Source organism: Macrobrachium rosenbergii, chromosome 48, assembly GCF_040412425.1.
Source record: "Macrobrachium rosenbergii isolate ZJJX-2024 chromosome 48, ASM4041242v1, whole genome shotgun sequence".
In the NCBI taxonomy this organism is placed as follows: domain Eukaryota; kingdom Metazoa; phylum Arthropoda; class Malacostraca; order Decapoda; family Palaemonidae; genus Macrobrachium; species Macrobrachium rosenbergii.
Genome location: NC_089788.1, coordinates 32720768 through 32741513, shown reverse-complemented (window position 1 = coordinate 32741513; position 20746 = coordinate 32720768). Strand labels below are relative to the sequence as shown.

The window sequence follows — 20746 nt, the reverse complement described above, 5'->3', positions numbered from 1 at the left end:
GGCTGTGCAGTCCGGCTTGATGACTTGATCGTCTGGCATCCGGACGGCTGTGAGGTTTGCTTCGCATCGTATGGATGTCTCCAGGACGAGTCGGTAAGCTAATTACTCCCGCTTTACCACATTAGTCAGAGTTTGTTATTTGGTCACATTTGGATCTTATATAAACATGGTATTAGCCCTTCTTTGACACTCTGCCCCCTTTCAGGTTGACGAGTCCTTCAAGAAAGAGGCCTTGGGGTCTCTCCGCGCTTGGGTAGCTGGGTTCGGGAGGAATGTCCCGTCGGGGAAACCCTATATCCTCGATGAAAAGCTGAGAGACCTGCTTTATCCCAGCGCCCGGATCACTGCGGCCGTACCTTCTGATGTGGCCGCACCTATCATCGACCAGATCCGGGCCGCGACCCAGCCCTTGCAAGAGGACCCCCTACACTCGGGGGATTACAGAGTCGTCGCTGCGCTCGACCTGGAGCTCGAGCCAATGGTCAACGAGCAGGACCAGGGGGTAGGTTTTGAGGTAAGTGAGGCAGTGGGGGCGGGCGCCCTCCTTAATCCCCCTCCTTCATCATCCTCTTCCTTTCAGGCCTTCACTAAACCTGCTATCTTGAGGGACAGAGTTCAGTCTACTGTCCCCAAGTTGAAGTCGTCGTTGAAGGCGAAGGCTACAAGTCCTCGTCTTCACGAAAGCCTCTCCTTTTCCCCGTCGAAACCAAAAGGTGCTGACCCTTTGCCTTCCGGGAGCAAACTGAGTACCCCGGGCAAAGGAGCGAGTAGAGGCGTCAAGTCCAGCCCTCCTCGCCAGCCTGCCTTTGACCCGGGGCGTTTTGCGGGGATATTGTTCAAGAGGTTCTCCACGGAGGTAGATACAAAACTAGATAAGCTTACTGAGAAGCTTCAAGATCATGAGAAGCTGATCGCTGATTTGTCACACTCGGTGGTGCCGGGTGCACTATCAGTTCCCCGACACCGCTGCCCTCCTCCTTTTGACGTAAGGAACCCATGGTGGGTTGCTCTTCGTGCTGTCAGCATGAAGGCACCTTGACCATTGAAGGCCTAGGTACCAGGCGTCTAGAAGAACTGGAGTTCTTCCCGGCTGATCTCTTGCCCCCCTACCCAGGCTTCATTAGGCTGACGGAGGAAGCCTGGGTACGGTCAATTGAGGTCCCTACGGAGACGGTGATTTTCCCTAGGGATCAGGCGCAATCCGTTCTCCTGCGCACTTTTACCGGGTGGCAGGCGGAGGACACGGAGTTGACCCCCTTCAAGGGCAGCTTAAATATGTTTTCTCTTGGTGATAGGCTACCCACCCCCTGTCTGAACAAAGTTGCTATTGCAACCGCTCAGGCTTGCTGGGAAGGCAAACCCTTGCCTCAGCTCCGGAAATTAGACCCTACATCTCTAATCTTCCCCGGGGGTGACGAGTTCTGGAGGAACGCTCCGTCCACATTTACTGTCGGTAAATTGGACGCAGATTGCGCGTCAAACCAGTTCAGAGAGCAGCTTCCTAAGCTCACAGAAGCTCTCCTGAAGGCTGAGTTCGAAGCACGATGTCGGTTGAGCCGGTCTTTGAACTCGCTGTGCCTGGCAGAAGCGACCGCCGTCTCCTTTTCAGAGGAACCATTGTTTCAGGTTCTGACTAAATCCCTGTTAGCAGGGTTTCAGTCGGACCTGTTCGACTTCATGGTAGCAAAGATGAACTGCCGTAAGTTTATCTTCGCTGATGCCACCATTCGTCTTGAACCTGACAGGCTCATGAGGAGTTCTTTCTGGGGAACCAACCTTTTCCCAGACGATGAAGTCTCCGGTGTCCTGAGCGAAGCAACCAGGACCAACCAGAGTCTGCGCTCCCGGTGGGGTATCTCCACTCTTAAGCGGAAGACCTCCGAGTTTAGCGGTTCCCAGAATAGGCCTGGGAAACGTTACAGGAAGCGCAGGAGACCCCAACATCAGGCGGTTGTTCAGGCAGTCCCGTTCTCAACGGTGAGCCAACCATCCACCTCCAAGGCCCAACCCCAACAGTATGTATTGGTTCAACCAGCCCAACCCCTTGCTGCAGCTACGTATGTCTCCTCGCCGGCATACAACCCTACCTATGAGGGCCGTGGGGTTTTTCACGGTCTTAATAGGAGCGCAAGGGGGTAGAGGTCGAGCCCCCTTCAGAGGCAGGGCTGAGCCTGTCTTCCCGGAGGAAAAGTGGCCCCCAGGTAGAGGAAGCAAATCTGCTTCCTCTCACTGAGACCAGCTAGGTGGGTGAACACCTTTACTGGTTCAGAGACCAGTGGCCCTTCAGTCCTTGGACACACAGTATCGTGTCCAAAGGTCTGGGTTGGAACTGGATCAGGGGTCCCCCTCCCATGACCAGATTTTACCATCCTTCCTCCAAAAAGCCCTACAGGTCTTGGTGACAGAACTACTCAATAAATGAGCTATAAAGAAAGTGAGGCACCTCAAGTTTCAAGGCAGGCTTTTCACTGTCCCCAAGAAAGTTTCCGGGGTTATCTCTTCCGCCGGCCAAGCGGAAGGAAATCTAATTCTACCAGAAAGTCCCTGAAAGACCTTCCACAGGACTTAAGAGAGGTTTCTTGGCCCTCTTAAGTTTGCTTCAGTGACAGACCTGCTCTTAAAAGCGAGCTTAAAGACATCAGTTTCAGAGACAGAGTCCCTCTTCCCTCAAATCCTTGAGAGTAGACCCTAAAAGATATAAACAGAGTATGGCGTGGTTCACATCCAGGGTCTCTCGAAGCCTGTTCCACTTCAATTCCCCCTTCCAGCTCTGGTAATACACTCAGATGCTTCTTTAAGCGGCTGGGGAGGTTATTCACCACAACTAAAAGTCTAAGGGATATGGTCTACAATGTTCCAACAGTTTCATATAAACACCTTGGAAGCTGTGGCAGTGTTTCTAATTCTCAAGAAACTCTGCCCCGTCGGCCAGTTTCACATCAGGCTGGTGTTGGGCAGCACAGTGGTGGTTCGTTGCTTCAAAAGGGGCAGCTCCAAATCAGGTCGCGTTAACCAGGTGGTGTTAGCTACCTTCTCCCTGGCGAACAAGCACGGCTGGCATTTGTCAGCCACCCATCTATCGGGGGGCGGAACATAGTGGCGGTCTCCCTGTCCAGGACTACTCCGTTGGACGCGGAGTGGTCTCTGGGCGGGGAATCGTTCAATTGAATTTGCCGCCGGGTTCCAGGACTCCAGATGGATCTGTTCGCTGCAAAGAACAATTACAAGCTTCCCTGATACGTGGCTCCCAACCCGGATCCTCAGACCTTTGCCACAGATACGATGTCCATAGTTTGGAACTGTTGGGAGAAGGTGTACTTGTTTCCCCCAATAAACTTGTTCTCGAGAGTACTACACAAACTCAGGTCATTCAAGGGCCATCTAGCTCTAGTAGCCCCTTATTGGCCAAAGAGCAACTGGTTCCCTCTGCTCCAGGAACTCAAGTTGCGGTGTTATCAGATACCCAGATCCAGCCTGACCCAAGTAGTACAAACAAGGCTGTGTCTGCTTTCTTAAGAATTCAGAATGCCCGGGCTTTACGGACATTATAATGTTTGCCGCAAAAAAGAGAGCAAACATTGACCCCGTCAACACTCTGCTTCTAGAATCTGATAAGGGAGATTATACTCTCAGAAAGTATGATGCATAGCAGCAAAGAACTAACATCTTTCTTGAAGGCATCTGAAGCTCAAACTGTGGCTACTAACCTAACGGTTACTTTCTTTAGATCATTGTTTGAAAAATGCCTCGCCCCGGCCACTATTGATGTAGCTAAATCAGCCTTATAGTAGGTACTTCTGATTAGCTTAGCTTCAGTTGCCAGAATTTCAAAGCTATCAGCCCTCGTTAGAGGTGATGATCATGTTGATTTCAGTGGCTACCTTTACTATCTATTTTCATAATATGAATTTTGCTTAACTTACCGAGTATATGGGATAGAAATCACCTCTAGCGTTTAAACCACTATTTAAATCACTCGAAGCCCTGAAATTTTCTGCGGTGGCTGTGGGGAGTGTCATCTCCTCATTTTAATTATCCTTATCCTTTTCCTTCCCCCCCACGCCCACCTGCCTCATTTATTTCTCTACCTGCCTTTCTGGATCGATCATGCCTCGCTGCCTTGCTCCTCATACTCGATACTGTTATACCTGATTATTGCTTGTCTTCTGATTTGGATTTGATATGTTGTGGATTTAGATTTAGTCAGAGGTACTGAAGCGGTTTTTATTTTGCTTCATGTACCTCATATATATTTTTGTCTTTCAGTGGTATCTCATTGCTTTTAGGTTTAAGTTTGTAATTACTGGTTATTCTATTGAATTATAGGGGCCTTTTATTTTCCCCTATTGTACTATATGTTAGTGTTTCTACCTTGTTCATAGGTTAAGTTTGCTATTTCATTATACCCTTTTGATGTGAGGTGTATTATGTCACCAGTATTTACCTATAGTTAAGCCCAATTTTCATTGTTGAGATATTTTTATTAAATCTATTTTTCCATAGCATGTGTGTCTTTCCAGTTACCTTTTGTATTCTGTTGTAGCTTTGCAGTCTTGGCATGATTCTCTGACACTATTTCACCGGGTGACACGGGGCCGAGCTCAGAAAAGGGATTTTGACAAAGGAAAAATCTATTTCTGAGGGAGGCCCCGTGTCACCCGGTGACCCCCCCTAGAATATTTTGAGGTACAGGTTTGCCCCCCCTGCTGGCTCATGCCAAGCCTGGGGATGGTGCTAGTCTGGAATGAGTTCAGATGGCACTGGAGTCGCCGCGTGGCGGGCTGGGGAGCGTGGGCGCTGGTACGGCCCCTCACTCTTCTCGGGGATATTGACATAGGGATGTCTATAGAGTGTGGCTCTGTGGTTGTGATTCCTTCACTCACCCTTGGTTATACCGACGTCTTCATTAGAAGACGCTCAATCTGGGGGTAGTAACTCCAGCATTCCTGAAAGCTTTTTTCTCTGGTATATTTAGCAATATTTATACCTAGAAATTCGAGTTAGTAATGGAATTTCACCGGGTGACACGGGGCCTCCCTCAGAAATAGATTTTTCCTTTGTCAAAATCCCTTTCATTGATATGGAATTATTCCTCACATAGGCTATTTATTAAGAAGATATGCCAATAATATAAGGTACAAATAGTTTTATTACCTTTATTATCAGTTTATTTCATAATGTGAATCTTTGCATGTATGTTGGTGGTTACTGCACTGAGGCCAAGGCTAGCCTACCGATAAACATTACTTAGAATTCAAGGTTTGATTTTTAGAATGGTAGTATAAGATGGCCCCCAATTTTGAGTGGTGAATTTTAGGACTGAAAGGTTGTCTTATACACAAAAATATACAGTAATTATTTTTATGGCTGATGCTATTGCACACAACTTAGCTGTAAATACTGGAGCATTTTCAGGTAGAGAGAAATGATTCGTTATGTCTTGGGATCCTGCAGCATATCCCACAGCGTATTGTGACTTAGATCCGTCTGCATATGTTGCGTAATGTGGACCTTTGCGGATTATATGTTCTACTCTATGCTGTCTATCATGTCCTAGGGTATATATGTAATCTTTTGATAAATATTTTTATGAGTGAAAATTTTAATTTTATTCATAGCCCAAGGAGTAGGTAATTCTACTATTGAAGGTACCTGTGTATTTATATTCAGAGACTCAAACAATCTTCTAGCTCTAATTGGGAAAGGTGGTAAATGACTGTTAATAAAAAATCTTTTAATTCAAATAATTTTTTGGTTGGTGAATCACTTGCCTGAATTCTCAGGGCACTCTTCATTGTTACTAACTATGGAGAGAGAGAGAGAGAGAGAGAGAGAGAGAGAGAGAGAGAGAGAGAGAGAGAGAGAGAGAGAGAGAGAGAGAGAGAGAGAGTTCACCACATTCAACTTGTGAAGATGACTTTGATGCTCTAAAGGTTCCTGGACATATTCTAAGGCCTTTGCTGTGAGCTGGGTCTAACATTTTCAGCGTTTAGTTTGATGCTGAGCCATATTTTTCGCTTCCATAATCAATGACAGACAGCACTGCTGCTTTATACAGTACAGCAAGGGTTTGCCTATAAGCTCCCCAAGTAGTGCTTGATAGCTTTTTAATTAGATTTAATCCTCTTTTGCATTTTGATTTCATGTATGTTGTGTGGGCTTTCCAATTCAAGTGAGTATCAAATACTAATCCCAAAAATTTTGCTGTTTGGTCAACTGATATACAGTACTATGGTTTCTGATTTTTAAATCTATTTCTTCATCTTTTTTCCACTTTTTATTTTTATAAAACATGATTGCTTGAGAATTATCTATAGAAAATTTAAAGCCTACAGATGAGGCCCATTCGTCTATTTTTATTATGCTTTTATTAATGATTCATTCTGCATGTTTTATTTGAGATGCTGAATAATATATGGCAAAACTATCTATATACAGGTTACTGTACTTTTAATTCCAATAAGTATTACTGATATCATTTATTGCTAAAGTAAACAGTGTGCCAGTAAGGACGCTTCCTTGTGGAACACCATTTTCAAGTGGAAATGTACTTGACAATACATCATCAATCCTCACCTGAAAAGTGCAATCTGTCAGAAAGTTTTGGATAAACCTAGGTAAATGTCCACAGATGCTGTTTTTATGTAACATTTTTAATATTGCATACCTCCATGTAGCATCATATGCCTTTTCAATGTCAAAAAAGACAGCTACAGTAATTTGTTTTAATTCAAATCCTCTACATATGTGGTGTTCTAAGTTAGACAGAGAATCCAACGTAGACCTATTACATTGCAACCCGAATTAAGGAAGTCAGAATTTTATTTTCTTGAATGTGCCATGCTAGTCAAGCTTTTACCTTTTTCTCTAGTAATTTGTATTAGCAACTTAAAGAAATTGGTCAGTTATTATTTACATTACTTGGATCCTTTCTGGGTTTAGGGACAGGAATTATTATAGATTTATGTCATTCATCAGAAAAATATTTTCTAATCCATAAATGATTATACAACCATAAAAGGTATGACTTTGCCAAAGGTGCTAAGTGGTGGATCATCTCAAAACAAATACTGTCCCCTCTAGGGGCAGATTTATTGCTGTTTAAGAGAGCATATTCCAACTCTTCCAGATTAAATTTTCTATTATAATATAAAATCTATTGTTTCAAAACTTATTTCTGGGCTCGACCTGTGTCACCCAGTGAAATAGTCCATTAGCACTGATTTCTAGGTATAAGTATTGCTAAGTATACCAGAGAAAAAGCTAACCATAATGCCAGGGTTACGACCCCTGGATCGAACGCCATTAGATGGTGTCGGTATACACAAGGGGTGAGTGGTTGCCACTACCACAGGTCTCCGTCCTTATAGATCTCTCCAATCTCAAAACCCTGAAAAGTGAGGGGCCGTTCTAAACCTCATCCTCCGCACCCAGCCAACCACCACCCCGGCGGCCATCTTATAAACATTCCAATTTAGCACGCCTTTCAGATCACACCGTGTTTTTTCTTGGTGTTGTGTTTTTGGTTTTTTACTGATACGATATGTCTTCCCACGCAGAATTCCCACCATCTAAGTTGAGTACCATTTCCTTTTGGTTTTTTATTACAGAGGCATATTATTTGACTGTTCGTATATTGTTTACCAGGTTAAATAGTGCTACGCAGCCGGGCGTGGGCTGTGTCTGCCTCTGCCATGCTTGACCCTCAGTCTTCGCATGTTATTAGCAGGAAGTTCTGCTAGTTTTTATCCATGCTCCATTCCATTGGAGCCTTATTTGTAGAAATTACCATTTCACTGGTAGGAGGCTAGGGAGCCCGTAGCTGACTGATCTAGGCTAGGGATGGAGGTATTCTCCTCCCTTTTTTCATATCATAAATTTCTCCCTTTTCCCCTGGTTTCCTTCCTCCACCAGCGAGTTGGTACCTTCTAGATGGTGGTATTGTTATGCTCATGATCACAACTGATGTGTACAAGGATGGATGACATGTCTATTCTTGGATTAGTTTTATATGTGATTCGGCATCAGAGGCAGCCATCTTGGGTATCCCCGCTTCCCGCATAACGGTTGTTGTTTGGCCCTCTCTGCCACTGAGTCATTTTTGTATTCATAAGTATATATTTTTAAGTATATATAATTTTAAACTTCTCACATCAAATGGTCCACTTTTTTATGTTAGTACTCTTGACGTCAGGTAGTTTTATTCGATTAGGTATATCCTAGCCTAGCCTACTCGACCGTACCGTAATCAGTTTCGGAGAGTTAGGCTGGACAGGATAGGCGCTTTTCACGATGCTCATGCTACCTAGCTCACCTGACCAGGCCGTTTTGAGGTTTTGGAGGGAGTTGTTAGGTTTGTGAGGGAGTTCCTCGTTCTCTCTTGGCCCACCTGACCAGGCCGTTAGGTTTTGGATGGTGAGGTTAGGCTAGTGAGGGAGTTACTCTTCCCCCTTAGCCCACCTGACCAGGCCGTGAGGTTCTGGAGGGTGAGGTTAGAATAGTGAAGGGTCTCCTCAATTCATAGTCTTCCACCTGACCAGGCTGTCGGTTTTGGAGGGTGTGGCTAGGTTATGGGAGGTTCCTCTTCCCACCCCCTCACCTGTAGCGCTCATTCTGGCCTTCCTGACCAAGCCAAAAAGTTTTGGTTTTGGAGGGTAGGCTGGGATCGAAGGTTGCACAGGTTATTTCGTGTATGTAGCCTAGTCCTTCTTTACCTGATCAGTTAGCTTTTGGCGAGTGACCTAGGCATCTTCCTAGCAGAGGGAAACCGATCGCTTGCGTTCGGCACCCCGTGGGGAGTTTTCATTCGGCTTCCAGAGGGTGCTACCCACCCATCTGGTCGCCGTTCGCCGGGTTTCCGCCACTTTGCTACCTTTCCCTTATCGGGCAGTGTTTCGTTTGCTTGCTTTCCACAGTTATAGCTGGAGCGTCGAACACTGTCCCAGGGATGCAATCATGAGTTCCGCTATGTTCAGTCTCCGCCAGGTTAGTCGGATCTTTCGTTGTTATCGTCCATGTTACCACTCCCGTGGGTATGGTTTTCGGTTAGTTGGCGCTTTCCACTATGTGGTTCCTGCCCTGGGCGATTGAGAGTTGGGGCATATGCGAACACTCCTTTCCGCCGCATTACGCTGTTTCCATAATATGTGACATAACAAGATTTCCGTGGCAAATCACGGCGGAGTACCATAGCGCCAGACTATCTTAGAGTACTTTGTTTACATGATTAGCAGTTAGCCATTCTGTAGCATAACCTATGTTTATTATTCTGTACTGCCGGATTCAATTCCGGCGGGTTTTACCTGATGACACGCATGTTTCATCACCCATAAATCTGTGTATTAGTCTTGTACTACCGGATTCAATTCCGGCGGGTTTTGCCTGATGACACGCATGTTTCATCACCCATAATCTATGTTAAGGTAGCCTATTACCGCCGGACCTACTCCGGCGGGCCTTGCCTTGACGTTACCCATGTACCGCCATTCCACTTACAGATGGTACGCTGTCAGGAGCCAGGGTGCACAGCGGTTCTCCAACAACCCTGTGGACACGAGGTGTGCCGGTCGCACTCCAGCTGCTCGGTCCACATTGGGGACCTGGTCGTCTGGCACCCAGATGGCTGTGAAGTCTACTACGCTCTGTACGAGCTAGTGGTGGATGAGTCGGTAAGTTTTAAGAGACCGCTAACCTTTAGTCTCTTTTTGACTTTAATGATTTATATAGACATATATGGGTAATTGGAGAATATTCTCAGTAAATCCTGCCCTTTCTTACAGTCTGACCGAATCATCCGTGACTCTTCGCTGTCGACCCTGAAGATCTGGGTCGGCGGATTTGGAAGGAACGTTGCGTCTGGCAAACCTTACGTCCTGTCGGAGGAGATTTGCAATCTCCTCTACCCCGGAGCCCGGATCTCTGCTGCAGTGCCGGCGGAATTGGCCGCCCCTATCATCGCGAGGATCCGGGAAGAGACGCAACCCTCCCAAGAAGACAACCCGTGCGGAGAGGTGACGGAAGAGGTGGCGGCCATCAACATCCACCTCGAGCCGATGAGCGTGGACTTGGACCACCAGGTAGAAGGTAAGGTGGTAAGTGAGGCAGGGGGAGAAAGTTTTGGTAGTCCCCTTTTTGGTTCTCCTTCTTCTTCTTCCTTTCAAGGGTTTCCTAAACCAGCTATCCTTGAGGACAGATCTAGGTCCGTTGTCCCCAAGGTAAATCCTTGAAAAAGAAGGACTTACCAAAGTCCTCTAGACCTAAAAGGTCTAATCCGCCCGCTCCCTTAAGGTCATCACTGGCCCTTAAACCAGTGGCGTCCACTAGTAAGGCTACTCCCCCGTCCAAAGGGTCGAGATCCAGGGTGTCCAAGGCTAATCCTCCACAGCCTAACTTTGACCCTGAAGCCTTTGCCGAACTTCTGATGCAGAAGTTAGACTCTAGGGTTGAAGCTAGGATTCAAGACCTTTCTTCCCAGCTTGCTTCAAGCTTGGAGACCTCTGGTCAGTCAGTGCTGTCATTGGCACAAAGGATGCAGGCCCAGGAAAGCTTGCTCTCCGGATTTATCCAATCCGGAGCAGAACAGCACTCTCATGTTGTTCCGGATGCCTCCAGACTGCCCCCCCTTTGATAAGGGGAACCCGTGGCGGCTGGCTCTTCACGCCCCCCTGCATAATGATACCCTGACTATCGAGGGCTTGGGAACTTGTCGTCTGGAAGAACTGGAGTTCTTTCCACCCGACTTGGTGCCTCCCTACCCAGGCTATGCCAGGCTAACAGAGGAAGCCTGGATTAGATCAGACAAGGTCCCGAAGGAAACAGTTATCTTTCCCAGGGACCAAGCCCAATCCGCCCTGATGCGCGCTCTCACTGACTGGGAGTGCGAGAATACAAAGCTTACTCCCTTTAAAGGGAGTTTTACGATGTTTGCGGTAGGTGACTCCATCCCTTCCCCCTGCACAAATAAGGTCGCAGTGTTGACTAGTCAGGCGGGAATAGAGGGCAAACCGCTGCTTCAACTCCGGGAGACAGATCCCACCTCCCTTCTTTTCCCCGGGGATTCGGAATTCTGGTCGGGAGCTCTGGCTACGTTCACGGTGGGTAAACTCGACCCCGAGTATGCCTCCACCTTGTTCAGTGAACAGCTTCCCAGGATTCTGGAGGCCCTTCTGAAGGCGGAGTTTGAGGCTAAGTGCAGGTTGAGTCGCTCCCTGCATTCCATCACCATTACAGAGGTAACAGCGTTAACTTACGCTGACGAACCTCTGTTCCAGGTCCTGGCGAAATCACTGTTAGCGTCATTTCAATCGGACCTTTATGACTTTGTAGTGGCGAGACAAAACTGCAGGAAGCATATCTTCGCAGATGCCACTATCAGACATGAGCCCAATAGACTCATGAAGAGTTCTATCTGGGGACCTAACATCTTCCCTGAGGATGAGGTCAATAATGTTCTAGCGGAGGCAACCAGAGCCAATCAAAGTCTTCGCTCCCACTGGGGTCTCCCTTTTAAAAGGAAATCCACCGAGACCTCCGGACCTCAATCCAGGAAAAGGAAGAGGTTCAGGAGATATACGAAACCCCAGGCTCAAACTATGCTTCAGGCTGTACCGGTCTCTCAGATCGGACAGCCTTCCACTTCCAAAGCTCAGCCTCAGCAGCAGTTCGTACTGATGCAGCTGGCTCAGCAAACCCCTGCTCCGCCAGCCTTCGCAGCGTCCCCAGCCTTCAACGCTTTGTTTGAAAGCCAAGGGGCATTTCAAGGCTACAACAGGCATGCGAGGGGGAGCAGAGCCAGAGCCGCCTCCAGAGGTAGGACTGCAACTAGACCTCTCTCCCGTGGAAGAGAAGGCCGAGGAGGCAGAGGAAGTAAGTCCTCTTCCATCCAATGAGTCTCCTCAGGTAGGCGGGAGGTTATATCTCTTCCGGGACCATTAGACCTTCAGTCCTTGGGCCCACAGGATAGTTTCAAAAGGTCTGGGATGGAGCTGGAGCAGAGGGCCTCCTCCGCCAGTCAGATTCCATCAACCTCCATCCAAAGACTTACTGGACTTTGTAAAAGACCTTCAAAAGAAGGCAATAAAGAAAGTGAGACACCTGAAATTTCAAGGCCATCTGTTCAGTGTCCCGAAGAAAGACTCAATCCAGCAAAGAGTAATTCTAGACTTGTCTCATCTCAACTTATACATTCACTGCGACAAGTTTCGCATGCTTACAATCTCGCAGGTGCGAACCCTACTTCCCCGTGGGGCCGTCACCACCTCTATAGATCTTTCAGACGCATATTATCACGTCCTGATTGTGAGAAACTTCTCTCCTTACCTAGGGTTCAGACTAGGGAAACAAGCATACTCGTTCAGAGTCATGCCATTCGGGCTCAACAAAGCGCCCAGGATTTTTACCAAACTGGCAGAGACAGTAGTCCAACAGCTACGGGCCCAAGGGATTATGTTAGCCGCATACCTGGACAATTGGATAATTTGGGCATCCAACGCCAAGGAATGTCGAAAAGCAACATTCATAGTGATCAGCTTCCTGGAATCCTTAGGTTTTCAAATAAACAGGAAGAAATCCCGTCTAGTTCCGGAGGCTCAGTTTCAGTGGTTAGGAATCCAATGGGATCTAAACACACACAAACTGTCACTTCTGCCAGCCAAAAGGAGGGAAATAGCCAAAGCTACCAGGCAGTTCCTCAAAAACAAAAGAGCCTCTCGTCGTACCCATGAAAGAGTCCTGGATTCTCTTCAGTTCGCGTCAGTGACAGATTTGCTGCTGAAAGCCAAACTGAAGGATATAAACAGAGTATGGCGGAGACGAGCCAACAGCAGGAACAGAGACAAGATGTCTCTAATTCCGCCGGTGTTGAGGAAGAGGCTTCGACCGTGGTCAACAGTCAAGAGTTTGTCAAGGTCAGTGCCTCTCCAATTTCTCCCTCCATCATTAGTGATCCATACGGATGCTTCCCTGAGCGGGTGGGGAGGATACTCCCAACACAAGAAAGTTCAAGGAACGTGGTCAACTGTATTCCGCCAGTTCCATATCAACATTCTAGAAGCAATGGCAGTATTTCTAACACTAAAGAAACTACGTCCAACCAGACAGATTCGTATCAGACTGGTACTGGACAGTGCAGTAGTTGTGCATTGTATAAACAGAGGGGGCTCCAAGTCGAGCCATATCAATCAGGTAATGGTTGCAATTTTCTCTCTGGCAAGGAAACATCTTTGGCACCTGTCAGCTACCCATCTGGCAGGTGTTGGAATGTCATTGCAGATTCACTATCCAGGACAACTCCGCTGGAGTCGGAATGGTCATTGGACAAAGCATCATTCGAGTGGATTTGTCTTCAGGTACCGGGTCTCCAGGTGGACCTGTTTGCCACAGAGAGCAACCACAAGCTTCCGTGTTACGTTGCTCCCAATCTAGACCCTCTAGCTCACTCCACGGATGCGATGTCAGTAGACTGGAACAGGTGGCAAAGGATCTACCTGTTTCCACCAATAAACCTATTAATGAAAGTTCTACACAAACTCAGATCATTCAAAGGTCAAGTAGCACTTGTAGCACCCAACTGGCCGAAGAGCAATTGGTTTCCTCTTCTTCTAGAGTTGAAACTCCGGCGCAAACAAATCCCCAGTCCAAGATTGACACAAGTAGTACAAACTCAGACTGCGTCAGCTTCCTCAAGAATTCTGAATGCCCTAGCTTTATGGACTTCATGAAGTTTGCAGCTCAGAAAGACGCTAACATTGATCCTATTAATACACTGTTCATAGAATCAGACAAGAGGGAATCTACTATCAGACAATATGACTCAGCAGTTAAAAAGTTAGCATTATTTTTGAGGGAATCTGAAGCTCAGGAAATGACCACGAACCTAGCAATCTCTTTCTTCAGATCATTATTTGAGAAAGGACTGGCCTCTAGTACTATTACTACAGCAAAATCTGCTTTAAGAAAAATATTTTTACATGGATTCAATATTAACCTTACAGACTCATATTTTTCGTCAATTCCTAAAGCATGCGCTCGTCTTAGACCAGTGACCCGTCCACACACGGTTTCCTGGTTCTTAAATGACGTACTTAAATTAGCATCAGACACTGATAATGAATTATGTTCATACTCGAATCTGTTAAGGAAAACGTTATTTCTAGTAAGTCTAGCCTCAGGGGCTAGAATTTCTGAACTGTCTGCTCTCTCTAGAGAACCGAACCATGTTGATTTCCTCCCGTCAGGAGAAGTTCTGTTGTCTCCGGATCTCAAGTTTCTAGCAAAGAATGAGGATCCACAAAATAGATGGTCTCCTTGGAAGGTTATTCCCCTTCCACAGGATCTGTCCTTATGTCCAGTTAACACTTTAAAAGCTTATTTAAATAGAACTTCTAATAGAATGTCTGGCCCTCTTTTTGTTAGGGAAAATGGAGGAACCATTTCCTTAAAGGCCATCAGGCAACAAATACTGTATTTCATTAAGCAAGCAAACCCGGATTCAGTACCTAGGGTACATGATATTCGGGCGGTGGCCACCTCAGCTAATTATTTTCATAATATGAATTTTGATGACCTTAAAAGTATAATGGGCTGGAAATCACCAACAGTGTTCAAACGCCACTATCTTAAGTCTCTAGAAGCCCTTAAATACTCCACAGTGGCTGCAGGAAGTATTGTTCCCCCAGCCCTAGACTAGTTTATGTAACCTTAGTTTATCCTATTGTTTATTTCTCTCTCGCCTACCTCCCTCGTTTACTTGCCTTGCCCTCTAACCTTTAGGTCAGGCCTGCTTCACAGCCTGACTCCTGGCCGTTTCATGGATATCCTGTTGTAATCTTTTTGTTAGCCTTAAGTGTCTTGGTGTTAGTTATTTTATGATTTAGACTGTGTGTCCTATAATGTTAATTATGTTTTTATTATAAATGTTTTGGGTTATTAAAACACAGTCATTTTCTCATAGTTTTATTTAGCTCCATTAAGGTAATTCTTAGAGGACTCCACCAAGCTTTTGTATGGCTGATTCTCTGTCACGATTTCACTGGGTGACACAGGTCGAGCCCAGAAAAGGGATTTTGACAAAGGAAAAATCTATATCTGGGGGAAGACCTGTGTCACCCAGTGACCCATCCCTATACTTCCTTTTTCCCTCCCGAGTGGCATACCAAGCTTGGGAGGTGCTAACTTGGGATGTTTATAAGATGGCCGCCGGGGTGGTGGTTGGCTGGGTGCGGAGGATGAGGTTTAGAACGGCCCCTCACTTTTCGGGGTTTTGAGATTGGAGAGATCTATAAGGACGGAGACCTGTGGTAGTGGCAACCACTCACCCCTTGTGTATACCGACACCATCTAATGGCGTTCGATCCAGGGGTCATAACCCTGGCATTATGGTTAGCTTTTTCTCTGGTATACTTAGCAATACTTATACATAGAAATCAGTGCTAATGGACTATTTCACTGGGTGACACAGGTCTTCCCCCAGAAATAGATTTTTCCTTTGTCAAAATCCCTTTTTTATTAATTCTATATTATTTTTCTTTATGCAGAAGTGTTCATCTAAATTTTTATCACTAATTACATTTGCTAAATTTTCTCCTATTAAATTACATATATTTCTTTTGGATCAAGTATTCTTTTTCCGTCATTTAATATGGCATGTCTAGGTGGTTTAACATGGGTACCATTTATTTTCCTAAATTTTTCCCATAATTTTTGTATGGGAGTATTATCAGATACATCAAATACATATTTCCTCCATGAAATAACTCTTCCTCGAATTACTTCTTTTTTAAATTCTGCATATATTTTGTTGTATAGAGGCTTTAATGTATCAACTTCTAGTAATAATATAGTCATTTTTTGTAAATTTCCTTCTAATATCGGTAATGTTTTATTAATTTTGTTAAATTTTTTATTCAAATTATCTAGTCGTCTCCCCATTGAGCGTTTTATGTTTATTAATTCAGTTAGCTTATCAGACCACCATGGAACTTTGTGTTTTGTTGGATGAGGTTTTGATTTTGGTATTGCTTTATTAGCAGCATTTTAAAATTAAATCAATAAGAAATTTTTACTTTCATATGGTCTTTTAAATATTCAAATTGTGGGATATACCTAGTGTGCATGTCATATCGCTCCCAATCTGCTTTATAAATGTTATTGTGTGGGACATGTTTTGCAGGATCATTTTGTAATACAGTAATTAATATTGGGAAATGATCACTGGTGTATAAGTCGTCAACTGTGTTCCAATCTAATCTGTCTACTATACTTGAGGAACATAGAGTTAAGTCTACTGAGGAAAACATTCCATGTGTTTTTGAATAATATGTGCTGATTTTGTCATCATTTACACAGCACATGTCATTTGAATCTATGAATTCTTCTACTTTACTTCCTGCTCTATCTGAGTTTGTACAATTAGGCTGTGAGCATTAAAATCGCCTACTATCGGTGTCGTAATTTTTATTAGGTTGGTTGTATAAATTATAAATTACATAACTATCATTTTTTATTCAGATCTTAATAGCTGATTTTTACAAGTCAGTAACGTTTGCAGGTGCTTTGTTATGTACACATATGGCTGTACCTAAATTTCCTTCCTATCGTGATGTAGATGCTAAGGTGTACTTAACTATTGTTGACACAGTTTTGTTGTCATGTTGTAAACATAATATCACTGCTTCACATTCTTTTAGTAATTGCATTTCTCCCAGGTGCAATCTGGTTTGTAGACCATTTGCATTCCATCCTATGATATAGCTATTGAAAATATTATGTTATAGCAGTCAAGTTTTGCTTTCTTTTTTTGTATCACTAACTTGGACTTTTTCTAATACTTTACTCAGGACATTTATTTGTTTTTCTTTATAATATGTTAGGTGTTCAATGCACATGTATCCTTTTTCATGGGTGTTCAAATCAGTGGTTTCTTTTTTTCTATATTTCATAAAACTTCCTATTATGTTTGTTAAACCATCTCTTGTTATCTTTTTGTTCTTACAGCACAATTCAATGAAGTATTCATTATATCCACATCTATTATCAAGTATATTCTTGTTTCATTTGTTCTTGCTGTACCAATTATTGGTGAAGGAGTAATCTCTTTTCCCTTGACAACCTTTCTTATCTATGGTATGGTTTTCTTCTACTTCTTTGGCATTTTAGATATTTTTTTCCATAGGTTTTACTATTATTTTAGGGGATAAAGGTATAGTCTTGGCTTGTTTTTGTTTTTGTTCTTCTTCATATCCTTTGTCTTTGGTTTAACCGATATTTTTCTCTAATAATAGTTGTTTTCTTTGTTTTAGGTGGTGTCCTCTCCAAAGGTCTCTTTTCATCTTTAATTTCCAATCCATCACAACTTTCCTCTGCTACTTCTGTAGTAGTATCTCCTTGTGCTCCTATTTACATTAATATTTTACATGAATTTGATAAAACATTCTCCATATCATTTGCTCCTGTTTCTTGATTCTTTACCATTTTGTTTTTTTCTGTAAAGCATTAAGTTCTTTTTCAGATTTATTTTTCTGTGCTCCATTACTACTATCTGTACGCAATTTTCTTTCATTACTGGTTCTTTTTATTGAAGAATATGTATGTTTCTTAGATGGATCTCGAATTCCTCTCACTTTTAATTCTAATTTAACTTATTTTATAGACATCCCAGTTCTTTCTTGTAATATTTTTAACTGTATTGTATATATAGTACATACATTATTTGGACCTTTCACGATGGTCTTGCCCACAGTTTATACACTTTGGTCAACTGCACTTCCATTGTGTGGCATATTCTTCAGATCCACAATATGCGCACACAGGGTCATTTTGACAATATGTCCATATTTACTACAATGTTGACACTGGAGTGGCTTTGGGACATATGGTCTTACTTCTCTGGTTTCATCTAAAATTTGCATTTTTTGAGGTAGATCTTGACCCTCAAATTTTATTTTTGTGATTTTCAATATTTGTGTATCCATCTTTGTACTTGGTAGAGCATGTAGTTCACAATCCTGTACCTTTGGGTATCTCCTTTTAAGTGAGTCTAATAATATATTCTTTTTGGCTGGCTCATTATTATTCTCAGGAAGTGCAATGGTACCCTGAATGCTGTTCATAGTATCATATTTTTATTTTTATATTTATGCTATCTATACTTTTTATTGATAAATAATTTCCAGACTGACTTTTTGTTGTGGTGTCTATAAGGCACGTCTTTTCTTTTATCTGCCTAAACAACACTTCTACCGTAGAATGTCTGCTCAATAAATAATTTTCCAACTTGAGTGCTAATATTCTTTGGTCCGTTTCTTAGGTTAAAAACCCTGACCAACTTCCACTCCCAAAGAAGGAGTTGAAGTGAATCAAGGTTGGGTCATGTCAGTACTTAGTCTTTTTAGGTTTACTAAAAGGTATTAATGTTTATTAATGTTTTAATACCACTTTTTTTTTTACTTGTGTAATCTGAGCTCTCCTTAGAACAGTCCATAGCTGTACCAGAAATCGTAGGGATGTTAGGATTTACATCCATTAAACAAATAATATAAATTTCATCCAGGATGAGGTCCCTCTCACCAGGGAGGCCCAACTGGGGGAGCAGCAATACTGTTACCCACAGAGGTAACTGCCCTGGGATCCTCACCTGGATATACACCATACCCTCAGTGCCTTAAGGGTCATTAGTCCGTCAAGATCAAACCCAGCACTAATGGCAGTGAATTCCGTAATCCAAGACCATGCCAAGGTCGTCAACAAAAGAGGATGAGGGGAAGGGGAAAATTCAAAGAGGAGGAGGGGTAAAGGAGTTATAGGTCCCAATGTTTACTTCAATCCATAGCAGAGAGGGTAGGCGTAAGGGTGCATACACTCCCTGCAGTGGATCCCTAAGCCCCCCTCACCTCTTCAAGGGGTTGGAATCAGGGGGAATCATGCTGATAAAAACACTCTAGATGAAGTTTTAAAGTCAAAACAACCAGAACCATTGCTTGTAGTCCACAGGTTAAGGAAATAACCCTTACAATCAAGCTCAAACTAAAACCTTTTACACTTGACCTTAACACTGAGGTAAACAGCCTTATGACACTTACAAAGAAAACTACATATATAAGCTTGAATTTTTTAAGCAAAATTGACAGACTCCTTACAGGCTATATTCTGCTTAGAAGAAATTATCACACTTACCTTTGCAGCTGTTAACTGGCCTTGAGTAACTCCTAGTTGCCCACTGATAGCAGCTTTTTCTTCACGTAACTGTAGTACTTCTGAAAAGCTGACAGTCTGCTCAGCACCTTGTTTAGCAATCAGAAGATCTGTCTTCTCCTCTAAAAGCCTGAAATTTAAGTCACTCTAATCGCTTCAACTTCCAAATCGACCATTTTACATGCTACATATTGTGGATGTGGTATTAAAAACAATAACCTTAAACCTTATCACAGTTTCTACATTGTGCATGATGACTATTCAACAAAATTTTTCACAGCATGGTACTAAATTTCTTATTACAAAAAATAATATTTTGCAATTAAATTCACTTGCTTCCTTCTGAATGATACATCTTTATCCTGATTATAAAAATTCACTTACTTTTGATTCTTTTGAAGTAATTGAGTCACTGATTCATTCAAAGAATTTATTTTCTTTTCTTTCTCTTCCAGTGTCACCTTCATACCATCATTATCGCTGACTAATGTGGTTATTTGTGCTAGGATTGCATGTGCATCAACAGCACTGCTACGGGGAAGGAGATTAAACTGAAGGTTTTGTATACCAGCAGGTACTATGGCTGAGTGAGCATTTACTCCTTCCTGTTGCCTCTGCTGCTGTTCCATTTTCTCAATCTGAAAATGTGCACACAGAAAAAATAAATATCCTTCCTACTTTCAATGACCTTTGAGTTCAAAACCTTAATGACATAATGAAAAAATATCTATGCAAATGATCTTAACTGCCATCATCTTATGGAATAATGAACATATACAAACGTCTCACTATACCTTGCTAGTTAAGCCATCTATCTTGTCAGACATTTTTGAAACAGATATTTTGAGCTCTGTATTTTGTGATCTCATTTCTGAAAACAAGAGGGACATGGTTGGATCTGGTACAGATGGGGGCTGAGCGGAGTTCACAATTGACTGGGTACCAGGTTGGACGGCAGTATATCCTGGGGGCTGCACAAATAAAATAAACAGTAGAATAAATTTAATACATGTTACTTCATACAATGCAAATCGCACACATGAACCCTAAGCAGCTCCCTAAAAGGAGTTACAAGACCATTCATAAAAGCCAATCACATTACTAACATGGGTTGACTACTGCTGGCAAGTGCCCAACTTGGGCAGTTCTTTCCCATTAATGTACTATAAGTTTAGTGCCTTGTTAATCTACAAGAACAACATTGAGAAACTGAGGTTGTAAAAATACGGTATGCAAGTCATAAGACAAATACTTTAAAAACTTACATATTTTTACATAAAAACATGTCCTACTGTTTTCCTACGCCTTTACTATCCAATGATAGGAGATGTACCCAATCCAGTGATAGGAGATGTACCCAATGGTTACACAAATGCTACCTCTGATTCTGAGATAAGATTTATACATTTAATAGACTCATATTTTGCTTCAAGCTTAGGTTACTGAATATTCAAATTTGCTGAGGGGAATTTATTTGATATATAAAATCAGTTCTGGCGATCTGTTGATCTTGTCAGCCAAAACTAACACGTACCTATGCATGAAGATACAAAACTTA

At 43.2% G+C, this 20746-nt stretch overlaps 1 protein-coding gene across 4 annotated transcripts in view; it reads right to left on the bottom strand.

Annotated features, from left to right (window-relative positions):
• LOC136831336 (FK506-binding protein 15-like) overlaps positions 1-20746 on the bottom strand; it is a 236679-nt gene that overhangs the window by 61194 nt on the left and 154739 nt on the right. For all 4 annotated transcript variants that reach the window (XM_067091627.1, XM_067091630.1, XM_067091628.1 and 1 more), the window contains 3 exons: positions 19983-20159; positions 19573-19826; positions 19171-19318 (listed from right to left, as the gene is read on the bottom strand). In XM_067091627.1, coding sequence (XP_066947728.1) covers positions 19171-19318; positions 19573-19826; positions 19983-20159 — 579 coding nt within the window. The remainder of the gene's footprint in view (positions 1-19170; positions 19319-19572; positions 19827-19982; positions 20160-20746) is intronic.